Here is a 16,826-nt window from a genome sequence, read left to right as displayed (position 1 = left end):
ATGATGAAAAGAAAACTGCGAGAAAAAGTGTTTAACGTCTAGAAAGATGGCTGTGGAAGGGAGCCAATATGAGAGCAAAGGAAAACTAACATGACAGCTGCCTGAAACTGGTAAAGGAGAGGAAAACCTGGAGGAAAGCTAAAAAAGCCAAAATAGAAAATAAAATTCAACCTCTCACCAAATAGTCATTCAAAATGCAAAAAGAAAAAAGCCACAACAGTTGTACAAAAGAAAAAATTACAGTATAAAGCCTCCAAAGTGTGCCTGCCCAGCTTTCTTCAGGGAAGGTTGAAGTTTGGCATGCCGTCCTTTGATAATACACTGCATACCAGAGAAACCACCTCACCACAAGCGTGGTCGGTAAATCACTGTCTTAATCCTAAAGGAGCTCCATTTCACGCAAGTGATCTGCAGTTCTCTGCAGACTGTCCTAGACAATGCTTCCTCAGCAGAAAGTCCGGTCAGCCCGCTGAAGCTATCTCTTTCAGTTACGCAGGGCTGCAGTAATCCGCTAGAAAATCAGCTGCCCCCTCCTTGTAGACCTCAGTGTTTGATTCAACATATGATCATGAACCATACTTAAAACCAAGAGCCAAGGAATGGAAAAAATGAAGACAGAAAGTTCCAGAATGTGTATGATTTCCTAATCATTTCATGATCTTTAAAAAGTGCTTTCATTTTAAAACACACCTTAGAAACTATTCTCTTTAAGTAGCCTTTCAAGATAAAAAATTTATCTGTCATCAATTGAATTAAGCAATTTTTAGGAACTGAACAGGAAGAAAACCTATTGATACAGCGAATTGTTAGAAATCCAGCAATGCACGATGAGTTGAGAGAAAGAGAAAGCCTGCACTTCATAGGCACCAACACAGGCTCAGTGACCACCCCTGGGCCTCTCGGTGCAAGGCGGAGTCCAGCCGAAAGAGGCAAGATATGATGAAGAGCCCAAGGAAGAGAGAGGAACCCATCCAGAGCAGTGTGCTTTCCTCACACTGGCCTGTGGACGGCCAGCCCTGGGCCTCCTCTTGACCACCCATGTTCCCTTATCTTTCACACTAGGTATCAAAGAGTACTTTGATAGATATAGTAGTTTCCCTTAGAAAACTAGCAGACAGAGTTTCTGGGGGGGAAAAAAGTACATATACACACAGACAATATTTTCTACATCGGTAATTAAGTACAAGAATCTACTATACAAAAATAATTTATTGAAACCAATCAGTATGTTCTAGACTCTTTATAAACTCTCGGTGTTTCAAGTTTCAAGTTGTCTTTCAGGTGCTAATTCATATAACAACGAATTTAAGTAGAACTGGGCAATTTTCAATCCCATTTTCCAATGTATTTTTATTAATTTTTAAAGATTTTATTTATTTATTTGACAGAGAGAGACACAGTGAGAGAAGGAACACTAGCAGGGGGAGTGGGAGAGGGAGAAGCAGGCTTCCCGCTGAGCAGGGAGCCCCATGTGGGCCTGGATCCGAGGACCCTGGGATCATGACCTGAGCCGAAGGCCGATGCTTAACGACTGAGCCACCCAGGCGCCCTGCCATTTTCCAATTTAAAAAATGCTTCTCTAATGTACATACAAGTGCACTGGGGAAAAAATTCCATTATTTCTCTAATGTAGCGGTTAATGGAAGTGAGCAGGTAGGCACACATATGAACCGAACTTTGGGAGCAGTGCCCCTCTGAGGAAAACCTTTTACGAAGTTCAAGGTACTCAACTTAGATGGCTCACCAAACCAGTGAGCCCAAACCGCACAAGTGCGCAAGTGAGGTTTTACATTTCCTTCTCAAGCCCCCAGAGAGGCTGCCCTTGTGGGGGCCCAAGTTGCGGAGCCCCACTGCAACGCAGACACGTTCCTACAGATGCTGGGATAAACAGCCCGGGAGGGGGCACAGAAAGGCGGCGGAGAAACCCAAAGGGTAGGAGCCAAACCAGCACAGGAGGGCCAAGTGCTGCAGGGGAAATGCCCAAAGCAGGGAAAATTCCACACTGCCGGCTAACCCAAGCTTTAGGTTCATACCGTGCCATACAAACAATAGATCAACGGCCAAAAGAACGAATCCATCCAGGGTGATACAACTGGTGACCTGGGCACCCGCAAGCTACAAGACACTCAAGAACTAGCCAACGCTGAAGTGGCACCTCATTATTCAGACCTACGAATTACTGGCATGTGATGATCTAGCCAAGAAGGGAAACAGGAAAGCGTGCTCTGGAACGAGTGTTTCACCATGCATTTTACAAATAAATGTCAAAAACCTTAAACACAGCTTGCGCTGTCCCTTTCTCAGTGCTACACTTTGAACCGACTAGGGCCGCTGTGCGTATTACTGACATGTAATCCATCCTTAGGGAAGGAGCGGCAGCTGCAGCTTTGCCGGCCGAAGCAATGCTAACGAAGAGTTTACAACTGTGTGTTAAAAATGGAATAGGTATCCGATTGAGACTGCAGGGGAAAATTCTGAGAGGGATATATCATGCTGATTATCCAAACAGCATAATTTGGCCCGCTCCCAACGTCTGATGTACTCTTATGCTTACAGAAAAGGGCACTGTGTTTTCAATACAAAGGCTCAGAACCTAATTCCACATCTCACTCGAGATATCAAAACCCCAAATCCACAATTCTCCCTTAGCATTTGCTTGATAGAAATTGGACCGTATGCTAAATTTCTATATTAATTTCTAAACAGTGTTTCCAGAGAGGTCTCAAATCCAAATATTTACAGGGCTTTTTTTTTTTTTTTTTTTACTATAATATGGAAGGAAAGAAACTGAAATGAAAAACTAAATAGTTATCTTTTTCTTTTTTGGAAAATTTAACTCAAAGTTATTGGACCCCCCCCCCCTGCTTCCCAACCTAAGAGGGCATTTCTCCATCATCCTGATTGGAACTATAAGTGGATAGACTATACTTATGATATTTTCACCCAGGATCATTGCCTTTAGAGACCAGCACTGCCAAGAGCGGGACTAACACCACCCCAGTGCTATGGTGTGTCCACAATCTGTTCTGAAACACATGCAGGAAGCAAACCCCGCTCAGCAAGGGCTTATGGGAAACCTGGTCCTGGCTGGATTCAGGAGTGGTACAACTGGAATTCACTTGGCCTGGCAAATGTTTCTTAAAGTAATTTACTATGATTGCTTAATCATATAAAAACGAAAACCTACATAAAATTACCTAAATTATTAACTTCAAAGCATGATAGATCAAAACCTCTTAATATGCAAACCCATGTTTTATGTTGGAAAACCGTGTCGTACAGTGGGAGCCAGCTCCAGCAGCCAGCTGGGTGTTCTTGGGCAAGTTAGCACCTTCGCAGGGTGTTTCCCTCTGCAAACTGAGATTAAGGCCTAGTCACAGATGCATTGTGAGGAATGAAAAAGATGAGAGGTAAAAGGGCTTTCTCTGTATTGGTGTTTCTTAGGAGGGACAATGTAGTTCACTTAAAGATCTGAACGTGGCAAAACAGACCATTTTTTAATCTCAATATCTCCTTTTTTCATTTTTATTCTGTAAAGAAAAGCTTCCAGAATGTTCATTTTTATCCCTTGTATTATTCCGTTTTGATGAAAAGTGGAAGGATTATATTGGTCCAAATAACATAAAGGAAATTCTATCCTCCTATATATAGCCAGAGGAATTTCCTATGTACAATGTATTTGATATCAAAATAATCAGCCTGCTTGATAGAGCTAACCAAGTCCTCTGGTGAAACTGGGTGAAGTTTTAAAGGGCTAACGGGGAGACGGCAGAGAACCAGTTGGGAGAGAACTACCTCAAACAGACAGGACCTACGAAATATGTGATCAGAAACAAATTATGTAAAAGCCCCTTATCCTACGTATAAAAAGAAAGCCAGTGGTCCTGCTTTAGCTTTTCAAACAGTTCATTGCTTTCGTTCTTGAACTAGATCTGCTCCAGGCAATATGGGCAGGTGGGTAACTTCCCAGTGAATGTGTGCAACACAAAAACACACATTCTGGATAGTTCAAGCTTCAGAGCAGGGTTTCTTACCTGAAAGACCCAGACTGAATGGAATTTCCAGGTAATTGCTCTATCTTTATACCTTCCCTACTCCATTTCTTGATGCTTTTCAGAAGGGATTATGCAGTTCTTACTTTCTAGATCTGAATCAAGGACATGTTTGAGTCTCCTTGACAAAGTAGCTACAACAGAGTAGAGAAAAGGATGTGTCCCAGTCCTGCCACTTACTAGCTCGGTGATCTTGTGATCTTGGTTACCTTATCTGTAAAATAAAGATACGTCCACTGTTCCTTCAGAGTTCTTATGGGGATCGAATACGATTGTACATATAAAGCACTCCAAAAATGTAAGGTATTATTTTAAGAAATTAAAAAAATGGTTATATACTATTGATAATTGTGTGTTAACTAAAACACACAGATATTATATAATAGTATCTATCATGTGCATAATGATTAAACAGCATAATACATTCTCATCGACCCTCAGCAGAACCCTTGAAGTTATTGTTCCCTTTTTGTTAGACAACTAGGGCTGACTCGTCCAAGGTCAACTGGTAAGAGGTACACCTGATTCTCCCCCACATTCAGAGTCTAACTCCACATCCAGAGTCCTTTCAACTAACACATACCCTTAATTTACTCCATCTGTGAAGATGTGCTCTACATTTTCAGGGTGATGAAGTGCTGTTTTGGCACAACATGGATTAAACATTACGTAAAGATAACGCCGATGAAGTTTAACAATATGGAAAATGGTATTTTCATGAACCTAGTATTAGTAAATTCATATTTGGTTTCCTAACCAGATACTCTCTAACTCACTGACTCTTTTCATGGTTAAGACATACAAAGAGCAGCCTCATTTCCATCATGTTTCAGCCTCAACTTGGAAATAAACAAGAATTACTGGTCCACAGTTTTTCTCTCAAACTGAACTCTTTGGAGCATCTGCTCCGACCAAGCTTTGTCATCTTCATATGTACCTGAGCGAGGTAACACAGGCATCAGCACGGACATGAAAAGCTGAACCTAAGGAATCAGGCTGTCTTGGGTCATACCCACATAACAGCCGTATACCCTAGTCTGGTTACTTCTCTGGGCCTCAGTTTCCTTTCCTGTAAACAGGGAAAACACTCTGTACCTTGAAGGAGGAGTAAACTGGTTTTCCCACGTGGCTAGGCAAATCAGTCATCGTATTTTACTGTCACAGTTACGTGTCTGCTTGGCCATCTGCTTTCCGCTAGGGATAAGCCCAGTTGGCTTCCTCCTGTCCTGGCTTGTTCTGAAGCACATTGCTCTCAGATGGGGACCAATTTATTAGAACAAGAAAATAGAAGGGAACCCTTGGCGTGCTTGCTGCAAGTCTGGGCAGCAGGCAGCGACACACCTGTAGGCTGACACTTCAAAAGAGAGACATTTTCAGCAGAATGGCATCTAATCAGACACTCCAATTTTCTCCATCCATTTGAGAACAAAGTACAATCTTTGCCATGTAAATAAAGAAACAAACAGGAATACATTTGTAGACCCAAGTCCAGAAGGCTTGGATTATAAGATCTAATGCAGAACATAAATCCACCGCATTTACTCTGACACACAAAGAACAGGACGATTATACTCTTTACTCTTCATTTTCAGGGAATGAAATGATAATTGATGCTTACATTTTATATTTTATATTAATCGCTTTGGAATAAAGATCCTGTTAAGTATTCCAAGCCCCAGGATTTATGCATAAGTATGCAGGAAAGTAAGCAAGCAAACCAGGATCTGAAATAATTTTAGTTACGGAATCTCAACATGTGATCCTTAACTTGAAATCTGAGTTCCAGTTAAAATTGAGTCGGAGAGCCCATATATAACTTAGCAAGCATGGTGGTAAGACATTAAGAGCTGTTCACGAGGATCCAAGAGAAAAACGGCAAGAATTTGCTCATCTTATTGTGGAGCTAATGTGATAAAAATGGCACACCAGACGTCAAATTATAGAATGGTCCATTTATTCTTCGTTTTGGCCTTGTGATATTGTGATTTATAAGAAATAAATATTTGGTCTTTATCCTTTCCTGGCATAGAGCTCCTAAAACCCTCGGAATTTCCTAAAGGAAGAGAGCAATAAAGGGGTCTTTTGTTATGGAGGTGACTTTTAGAAAGCTCCTAGGTCACCTAACAATGGGGACTGGTTGTCCTACCCCCAGACCTCTGGGGCAGGGAGAGGAGCTGGAGATTAAGCTGTCACCAAAGGCCCAGGATTTAATCAATTATGCCTAATGATGTCTCCTTGAGTACCCAAAGGTCAGGTTTCGGAGAGCTTCCGGACTGGTGAACATGTGGAGATCCAGGGAGAGAAAGGATATGGAAACTCCACACCCGACCCACATACCTTATACTACGTACCTCTTCATCTAGCTGTTCCTCTGTATCCTTTATAATGAACTGATAAACCTAAGTAAATGTTCCTCTGAGTTCTGCGAGCTGCTCTAGCAAATTGAGTAGGGAGTTGTAGGGGCCTCCAATTTACAGCCAGCAGGTCAGAAGCACAGGCAATAATGTGGACTCATGATTGGAATTTCAAGTGGGGTGAGGCAAGGGTGCACATTTTGTGGGACTAAGTACCAAACCAGTGAAACCTGACACTGTCTTCAGGTAGAAAGTGTCGACACTGAACAGTTCATTGCTTGCTGGTACCGGAAAACACACATTGGAAGGCTTCACGTGCTATCAGGCCATAAGAGACTGAGATTTCTGACAATCTTCTATCTAACTAAGGGAAAGTCCATTTTCAATGGCAAAATAAAACCTAAGCAACCCTACACAGTTCACCCTATTAGATTTTAGTTTTGGAAATACTACTGATCTGTGAACTCCCTAAATCTGACCATGCAGTAGGCACGTAAGATAGACCGTGTGCCCGCAGAACCAACAGCGGCTGCCTTGGGGTCAATTCTCACTAATGTCAGACGCCCTCACTTGCCAATTGGGCCTTCCAAATCCAAAGCCTTACCTTCTTAGATGTGTATAAATACCATGACCAGCTCTTTTTAGCGTTGGTGACCTTTATGGACCCACCTACCACCTGGGGGATTGATCCGTAAGATCCACTTGGCTCCCACTGTGCAGGCTACCCCTTTGGCACTCTATCTTTGCTGGTCCTGTTCATGAACATCTTTGGCCTAAATGAATTCCTCGGTGTGTCTGTATCCTCCCTGACAACCCCAAAGCTTACAGGATAGTTATTTTAACCTTCCAAATTAAAATTAAGCTCTTAGAATAGTCAATGAAAAAAACACAGAGTCGATCTTCTATTTATTTGAGAAATATTTTTTGAGCATCCACTATGGGCCAGGGTCTACAGATACAGCAGTGAGCATTCAAACAAAACCTCCACTTGAATATAGGCTCCCTGAGGGCAACAGCTTTGTCCTTGTTTGCCGATAAATACACAACGCGATGTCAGTTAGCGAGGAGTAGTATAAAGCATGAACAAGTCCATGGATAGAAAATGACGGTTTGCATGCAGCTGCAGACCGTTCCAGAGAAGGCGGCTGTGGTTACGCAACCTCGAGGGTGGTCCTAAGGATCTCCACCTCCTGGTATTCACACCCTGGTATAATCCCACCTTCAGTATGGGCTGGACTGAATTGATTCACTTCTAACAAACAGCATAGGGCAGACATAAATGACAGATGTCACTTCTGAGATTAAGGTATAAAAAGCCTGTGGCTTCCACCTTGAGTTCTCTACTTCCTGGATCACTTGCTCTGGGGGAAGCCAGACACCATGGCAGGAGGCAGTCCCAGGTGAGCGAGCTTGGGAGCAAATCCTCCCCCCGTTCCAACCTCGAGATGACTGCAGCCCAGATAACATGCTGATTGCAGCCTGTGAGTCAGATGATTCCAGCTAAGTTCTAACCAGATTCCTGACCCACAGAAACTGTAAGAAATGCTGTTTGTTTTCAGCACTAAGTTTTAGGACAATTTGTTATACAGCAATGGATAAGTGATACAGTGGTCAAGGATGTTTCTCTGAGTAAATGACCTTGAAAAGGAACAGGCCATGTGAAGATTTAGGGGAAGAGAGTCTAGGGAAGTCAAGGGCAAGGGCCAAGGCTCTGAAAGGGGAACCAGCTAGGCCGATATAAAGAACTGAGGCGGCCAGTGGGGCAGACAGTCACAGGGGATGATGTGGAAAGACAGGGACCAGTTGGTACAAGCCAGCTTTGAGGTCTCTCATGGATAATGAGACAGAAGCAATACTATGAAGGCCACTATTCTAATCACCACTAATTGGCTTAAACAATAACCAATATAACAATAGTAATAGCTGATATTTGAGGATTTATACTAGGAATTGTGCTAAGTGCTTTATTTCACTCATTCTTCACAATAACCCTATAAAGTTGGTATTTTATAGGTAAGGAAGCTGAGGGTCAGAAATGTTAAGACACTCTCCTGTATTTGCAAGTTAGAAAGTAGTAGAGCCAAGAATTAAATCAGGCCTCTGACTTCAGGGTCCTATCTTTCACTTGAGAATAGTACTATCTTCAGAAAGAGGCCCCTAGAAAGTAAGTCTCTTTCACCCTTGAAAAAGAGAGGAAAAAAAAAAAAAGAAAAAAACTCCAAACCCCAGACTGTTGCTTAAGCCAATGGTTCAGTCTCCATCTGCTACATGCTCTAGGAGTCTGATTTTCTTGTGGAATCCTTTTCATAGAATTGGTTGAGGCATTATCTACGATTTTGTTGAGGTTTGACCCAAGTCAGCATATGGTAAACTTAGAAAAACACACGGGCAGCTCTTCTTTTTGATATATATTAAAAGTCTTGCATAACAAATATGGAATCTGAGGATTAGTATTATTAGATATAATATCAATATATTCTATTTCATGCAATTTTATGCTTAGCCTGGCTTCCTATCAAAATTCAGATACCTAGCAACCAAAACAGGTGGCCATCTGCTATAGAACTTGCTTTCCTTACTGCTTAACCTTTGTCTTGAAGCTTAAGAAAGATTATGAATGTTCCATCTTAACTTCTTTGTGAAAAGAGGAGAAACACAATCAATTTCTCTTTGATTTTTACCTATATTCTATAAGTAGAAATGCTATTTTAAAATATCTTTCTTGAAAGCAATGGTGGTAGCAGACTGATAACCTTCCATGCAGGGGTCCACAAATTTATATTACAGTGCTGTAATGGGCTAGAGGAAACAAAAATAACAGAGGTTTTTTTTGTTTTTTGTTTTTTTTAGAGAGAGAGACAGCCAGCGAGAGACGGAACACAAGCACGGGGAGTGGGAGAGGAAGCAGCAGGCTCCCAGTGGAAGAGCGCGACATGGGGCTCAATCCCAGAACTCCAGGATCACACCCTGAGCCGAAGGCAGACGCTTAACGACTGAGCCACCCAGGTGCCCCCCAAAATAACAGGTTTTTTGCTTTCAAGTTTTCATTTGGAAGAAATATGAATGAAACCAGCTTGTTCGACACAATTCATGGTATTACAATAACAGTAACAACTAACATTGATTAAGAGCATACTCTATGGGCCAGATACTGTCCTATGAACTTTGAAAATATTATCCAAATTAATAGTTATAATATTTCTATATGACAAGTATTATTGTTATCTCAATTTTACAGATGAGGAAGCCCAGGCACAAAAGAGGTCGAACAGCTTGTCCAAGGTCACATAGCTAAAAACTCTACAGCCAATACCAAGACCCAGGCGGTGTGATTCCAACACTGCAACCTCTTAACTCATACGCTAAGATATTCAGGATCCCAAGCACATCGATTTCTGCTCCTAAAATATACTTTTCTTGAAAAAACAAAAAACAAAAGGAAAAAGAAAAAAAGGGCCATTAGAATCAACTCCCCTAATACACATACCTATGTTAGCCAATCTAAAACTCTTAAAATATCCCACTGTCCCAGTAACTTGGTATTCTTTACTATAATTATTCTTTACGTTATAAATGCATATAAAGATTGAAGATAAATGATATAATTTTAGTCACAGATTAAAAACTACACACACACACACACACACACAGTGCTTAAAGTTTATTCCTTTAAAAAGGTTCATAATGTTGCTTTTTCATTGCTGAATAATCTGTTTTTAGAGAATTCTGGGTATAGTTATCACATATCCTTAAAAACTTTGGGGCATTCCCTAGCTCAGGAATCTTTACTGGCTCCTTTACACTGGGAAAGAGAAAACGATTTATCCTGGAATACTGTATTTATTTTACAAGTCTGTCAACTTCAGTACTCAACAAGTTACCAGAAGGCAGACTGTGCCCATCTTATTTGCTCTCTACAGTGCCTAGGACAGTGGCTGGCAGAGTAGGTGCTCATGGAACAATCCTTGTTTCACAAGCATCTCTCACCCATCCTGGTCTGTGTTTAGCACATGACACTTACTCAACACTGTATATTAGGGCACTTTATCATAAATATGATTCGTTTTCTTTTACACGTGTATAACTGTTGTCTGCCCTCTCCAAAACTGCGTAAGGCTTTTTCTGACAGACCCACGTTGTTATCTCTTCCATTTCTTAGGGCTGTGCCCCTACTAGGTTCGCATTTGCTGTACAGAGATCCAATAATCTAGGTACGGAAATAAGTCATTAAAAAATCGCAGACCACACAGTACCAAGAATTTATATAAAGTTTCAAAAAGAGAAGAATAAAAACAAAAACAGAAACCCAAGAATCTGAGGACAAAAGGACTGGATTTGGAGTCTTTATAAGTATTTCAAAGCAGACTGGTGGATCTGGGTGTACTTCCTAGAAGCCCAGTCTGAGGGATATTACAAAGATGGTCTCTTGCTTTAAATTTTGCTAACCAAAAAGATGACTTTTGTCTAGTGATCTGGGGACTATCTACAATCTTAATATTTCAAGGCAACAAAAAGAAGGGTGAGGAATGGTGTGCCATAGAACTCGATATACTTATTATTTTTTTTAAAGATTATTTATTTATTTATTTGACAGAGAGACAGCCAGCGAGAGAGGGAACACAAGCAGGGGGAGTGGGAGAGGAAAAAGCAGGTTCCCAGCATGGAGCCTGATGTGGGGCTCGATCCCAGGACCCCGGGATCAGGCCCTGAGCCGAAGGCAGACGCCCAACAACTGCGCCACCCAGGCGCCCCTGATATACTTATTTCTTGAAATGCAAGACACTCTTTGGTCAGAATGGTACTAAATGGTCCACTTTTTGTGTAGACACTTTTTTTCTTTTAAATCACTACAGAGATTTTGTAGGCACCTGTGTGTTATACCAACTAATTAGAGCACTTACATGTTACAGCTATATGCAATTTATAAATAATTAGTTTGTAAAGTGCTTTGAAAATAGAAAGTACTGCACAAGTACTCAAATTAGTATATATTAAAAGCCTTTGGTATGTAATCATTTTATTTAATGATCGGCTCTTTAAAAGGCACAGTGTTTTACAGCTGAACAAGATTTCCGATTTTACATCATTAATATTAGTTTATTTAGAGTGAAAAGCTATTAGAGAGCAAATCGGAGGTACTGATTATTTTTTCAGTTTACATAAATACATTTGACTCATATTTATGTCCCTCACCCTTTTATAGTCCAATTCAGTCTTCCCTCAGGTTCCACAGACTTTATACAGATTCCTCCCATTCATACCTGACTCTTGGTTATCTTGCTTGCCCTGCAAGCAAGTTTTTTCAGTTTTTTCCTTCCCCCCATCTGCTTTCTGAAGTTGTATGAACCTGTGATTTTATGGCCACCCTAAACAGATTCAAGCCAGCAAGCCACATTATCAGTGATGATAAATCCTCTTACAAGCAATGAAGCCATGAGCTGTGGCGGTAGTCACCAATGGGTGCATCTCCCACGGGTACTGCTATTAATTACTTCTGTCTACTATCACCATCCTACACCTCTATGTCCACTAATTACACTTCACTTTCATCTCCTGAAGGTCTTGGTTCAGAGGTATTAAACCTCATTTAAATAATCCTATTGACCATCCCTACAGGAATACTGAGAGGCAAAATTTTAGATGAGGCCAAAAAATTTTGATCCTTTCCCACCTAACCCTTTAAGGTCTTCCTTACATCTTCAAGTGCTAATTTCCTTGCAATGACACTGGCTTTCCAGACTCTCTTTCAAATTACTCTAGAACACTCCCTATCCTGGCACTATGACTTTGCCCTTTCCTCATCCCTGCTCCCACTAACATTTAGCTCTGTATTTTCTTGATTGGAAAACCCAAACTAAGCCCTTTTTCTATACAACGAGTGCTAAAGTTTAGCCTTCTCAGGCACTAAACTAATATGCCCAGTGTCTAAAATCCTCCTTGTTAATGCCAATCACAACTTTTCTGTCCTCATGTGTCTTATTCAACATCATTTTTCCCTCTCTGAAAGCACTGGCTTCCGCAACTCTACTTTCTACTTTTGTACCCAACCTTTAATGCTGAGCTTGCCCAGGGCTTGGTCTTGGGCCTACTTCTTTTATCACACTTGTTTTTATGGATTTACATCATCCTGATGGCAAGAACTCACGAAATTTCTCTGTAGCTTAGATGTTTTTCATGGCCTCTGACTCACGTATCCACTGTCTACCACATTCAAAATGGAACTTTTGATTCCAGTTACCTTTTCCATTTTCCAACCTATTTTCCCCCTCAGGCTTCCCATTTCAGTACTTTGGCCCCAAACCTAAGTGGGAGTCATGTTTCCTCACCTTCCACATCCAATTCCTGAGGACTACCAATTCTGTACCAATTCAGTTCTAAAACATATTTCAAATCAACTTCCTTTTGACCATCACTAGCTTGCTGCCCTTCCAGGCCAATGACACTCTTACAGTTCCTCTCGGTAATTCATCCCTACACTGTACTCAAAGTATTCAGATGTCATTCCCATTGTATTTAATATCCGAACCCCTTACCACCCCAACTCTTCTTCCCACCAAATCCATAGCCTAGGCCCTTCTCTTTGTTTACCATGCTACATAAGCAAATCTTTCAAGATCTATAATTCCTCAGACCATGTTTTCTGCTTCAAGACCTTAGCACAGCTATTCCACCAAAACACATTCTCCTTTTTGCAGTTAGCTCCTTCTCTTCCTGTAATCTTTGGAAGAGCTTCCCTGACTTCCATACCAAAAGCTGATTTCCTGCTCATGTTTTCTATCTTGACCCTATATTTGTTTTCATAGAATTACAACTTTCAAAAAAAAAATTCACTCCTATTATAATGCATGCTCTATGAGAACAAGACCTATGTCTCATCCAATACTGTTCCATCCCAAGGCCTGGTATATACCAGGTGCTTAATAAATACAGAAATATTATTTATCCAAAGAAGTTGAGTGCAAGAAATGTAGGTTCTATGGCAGACTAGTAGAAAGAGGTCTGATTGGAGTGAATAAAAGGTTACATGCCATAACTACCAACATGGATTTAGCTAGTATTTTCTAATTGTCTATTACCTATGAGGTATTGTGCTGCAAGTCAGTATAGTCGGTAGACAATATAAGCACCAACAATAGCATAGTAAATCCAAGACCAGGAAACACAGGAGTGAAATGAAAGCACATACAAATGCCCAAACTAGGCTGGGGTCTGACCTGCAAGTTTTTACCTACCCTAGGGCAGACCTGAGTAAGGTGTGCCAGGAATATAGAACAGCAAAGACAAAGAACCCAAAGCACAGAGTGCTGGGGGTGAGATGCTCGGGTTCAAAGGTTGACAAGACATTTAGGGTGAATGAGAGTCAAATTAGGGTAGGACAGATATGAGACAAGGTTGATGAGACTAACAGGACAGCTCAGAAGTGGTTCACTAATATTTTAAGTTTTCAAAAAAAAAAAAAATCGTTTTCCCAACATGGGAATTTCCTTCTCCCCATCCTTATTGTAACCCTGGGCTATACTTAGATACCCACGTTAAGGACTGAAGATGTTACCTGGTCATGCCAGTGTTCTCCTTTTATAATAGAAACTCTCTTGACCTACTTAGGTCCTTTCTGGCAAAATATTTTATTAGTGTCCCGAAATTAAAGCAGTAAACTAGCATCTATCCTATAATACGCAACCACAAAGATGGAGCTAGATCCTACCTAACTCTCTTGTGAAACCAGGTTTCTCACAATTCTTTCAACTTATTCCCCACCCTTGCCCAACCTACCAGTCATAGCAAAAGATGCAATTCTCTCATGATTTACTAAAAAGTATCTGGCAAGAAGCTAAATCCTCCTCCCACTACCACCTTTCTTTCTTTCTCTTTCTTTTTTAAACCAACCACAGTCTATCTGGGGTCACGCTCTATTGTACCTCTCCCTCTCCCCTAATCACAGCCACGAATGCATAGTCTTTTGAATTCCCATGATCAAAGCCCTTGTCTAGGCCTCTAATTTTCTCCTAGCTTTCTTACTTTCACTGTTGGCTCAATTAAAAGAAAAAAAAAAAACAAACAAAAAACCCCCTGAAATAGTCAATCTTTCAGGTGAAGCAACAGAAACCACTCAAATTAGTTTAAATAAAAGAGGGAATTTATTAGATGAGTACAAAGGTTCTTGCGGGGATTCCAACAGCTGTAATGGGTCATAGCTAGAAGCACGCCTTTCTGAAGGACAGATCGTGTTGTAATCACAAACTTCTACTTCTGGGTTTTGCAAGATCACGAAGAGAATATCCTAGAGGATAGTCCTCCTCGTATAGTGCATAAGGGACTAGAATGTGGATTCATTTCTGCTTGCTTTTTGATCCTTATATTCCTTTATGCTGGCCTCAAACTTGTCAAGCACATGTTGGCAGACATTCATGAGCTCATTCAAGCCTCTCTGAAATGGCTCAACAGCTGGAAGAGCACCGCGAGTCTGAATGCGTAAATTAATTTTGCTTTCTGAAGGATGGGTTGTAGTGTAACCACAAAATTCCACTTCCGGGTTCTTCATGATCATGTAACGAAGAGAATTTCCTAGGGTATGGTCCTCCTCGTGCAATACAAATGTCACACAGTGTCTATCTGTTCCAGCTGCCTGGACCATTTCCAGGGCTGTCTTCCTCTCGCCTTCAGCCATTGAAGTCTTCAATCCAGATATTTTTCTACACACATATTTTTTATAAAAATGAGATCATACTGAATATGGTTTTGTAACTAGCTTTTTTTTCATTTACTATATCACAGTTGCAACATATTACTCTAATGCACTCCAATTACATAGAATTATTTGTATTAGCCCCTTATTTTCCTGCCTCCACATATTCTATTAATAAATATTTAATTATTGCCTCCTGTTTCTCCCTACTCCATTTGACCGTCCACATGGCCACAAGGGCACAAACTTAAAAGCTTGCTTAAATATTCTTTTGGTAGGATGACAAGAAAAGGATAGTATTAGAATAGGGTGGGCTCTGCTGGAGAATGAAAGCGTATGTAAAGGCATACAAAAACACAGATCTTCTTAAAAATCAGGACTGCAGATTATCATCGTGCAGGCCCCACTATGGTTTCTATTCGCAGGAGATAAACTAGAATGGAAATTCTGAGAAGTGTCAATCAAGCAGGAGGGAGAAAGAACTGAGCGCACAGAGCAGTGGCTTTATTAGCAGTCTACACAGAAGAGTAAGTTGGGCCACAGTTACAGGGGCTTAGGCCTGACAGAACGCACCAATACCAGCACTCGGCGAACGGAGGCCTGGTGCGTGGTCTTACGTTAGTTTTATTTACTCTTGCTGTTCTAACTCGGGTGGGCAGTTTAGGGACTTAACTCCGCCCTCATAACTTGTGCTCCCTCCAGGACACCTAGTTGTACAGAGCGCCTGTACTCAAACACATCCATTTGTCCTCCCCTCCCTTCCCAGTCGGGGCCCCTCTCCCCGCTAAGGCGCCCACTTCTCTCTCCTCCCCTGTCCTCCCGGCCAGGCCCTAGGTGCCGGGCCGCGCCGCGGAGGCCCGATCGGCCACCGGCCCCTCGGCCACCCGCTCCCAGCGCAGGGCGCGGCCTGCTCCTCCCGCCCGCCCCCACCGCCCACCCGCCTCCTCGGCCGTTACCTCTCCAGCTCCTGGTCCTCTTCCATCGCGGGGACGGCTTCCGGGATCCTCAGGTGGTGCTGGCGGATCGGAGGCGCTAACCCATATCGCGAAACGTGCAGGCGAAGCAGGAAGGAAGGAACGACGGACGGAAGGAGCAGAGGACGGAAGGAGGGAGGAGGAGCCGCAGCGGCGCGGCGAGGCCCAGCCGCTGGGCGGGGCGTGTACGTTCCGCTCGGAGGCCCCGCCCACAGGCCCGGCTCCCGGCGCGAGGAGGGCGGTAGCCAGGCTGGACTTGCTCACCTGGAGCTCCCGCAGCCAGTCCGCCCGCTGACCTAGCGGGGACAGGTGGGGTCAGTCTCCTGTCCCACCTAAAGGCCAAGACCCGTCCGTGGGCCCTTGGCACCTTCCGCCAGGTGATGGCGAAGGGGGCGGGGCCTTACCTGCCGCCCCCAAGTCACCTTCCTTCTTAGGGCGGAACGAGGCCTGTTTCAGATTTGCTGCTTGACTGTGGGGCACGGTGTTACTCCCTGGCGGGACCCCAAGCCTGGCGGGGGTGGGTGGTGGTGTTCAGGGGATGACAGGTTTAAACCACACCTTGATGAATTTCACAACAGAAAAGGATGAATTTAAGATTGTATTTGTGTCACCTGGGACCTTGCAGCGACACACCTCAAATGGGTCAAAATAAGCCTTCGTTTTTTATCTTTGTGGGGAGAAGCGAGAGTTTGGAAGGAAACTGCTCTTCTCCCCTCTGCCCCCCGTCCTTTCCTAGAATCTCTTCTACACCTGTAATACG

At 42.4% G+C, this 16,826-nt stretch overlaps 2 protein-coding genes across 2 annotated transcripts in view; both read right to left on the bottom strand.

Moving 5' to 3' along the window:
• LOC121100511 (protein POLR1D-like) overlaps positions 1-16,176 on the bottom strand; it is a 41,038-nt gene extending 24,862 nt beyond the window's left edge. The window contains exon 1 of the mRNA XM_040621754.1: positions 16,049-16,176. Coding sequence (XP_040477688.1) covers positions 16,049-16,074 — 26 coding nt within the window. The 5' untranslated portion in view covers positions 16,075-16,176. The remainder of the gene's footprint in view (positions 1-16,048) is intronic.
• POLR1D (RNA polymerase I and III subunit D) lies at positions 14,526-16,185 on the bottom strand. The gene is made up of 2 exons (XM_040621751.1): positions 16,049-16,185; positions 14,526-15,099 (listed from the first exon to the last, which is right to left on the bottom strand). The coding sequence occupies exons 1-2, from the start codon at positions 16,072-16,074 to the stop codon at positions 14,724-14,726; spliced, it is 402 nt and encodes a 133-aa protein (XP_040477685.1). The 5' UTR covers positions 16,075-16,185; the 3' UTR covers positions 14,526-14,723.
• Between the last annotated feature and the right edge of the window lie 641 nt (positions 16,186-16,826).

This window comes from Ursus maritimus, unplaced genomic scaffold, assembly GCF_017311325.1.
Source record: "Ursus maritimus isolate PB19 unplaced genomic scaffold, ASM1731132v1 scaffold_10, whole genome shotgun sequence".
Classification (NCBI taxonomy): domain Eukaryota; kingdom Metazoa; phylum Chordata; class Mammalia; order Carnivora; family Ursidae; genus Ursus; species Ursus maritimus.
The sequence above is the reverse complement of the archived record's forward strand: the minus strand, read 5'-3'. Positions and strand labels throughout refer to the sequence as shown.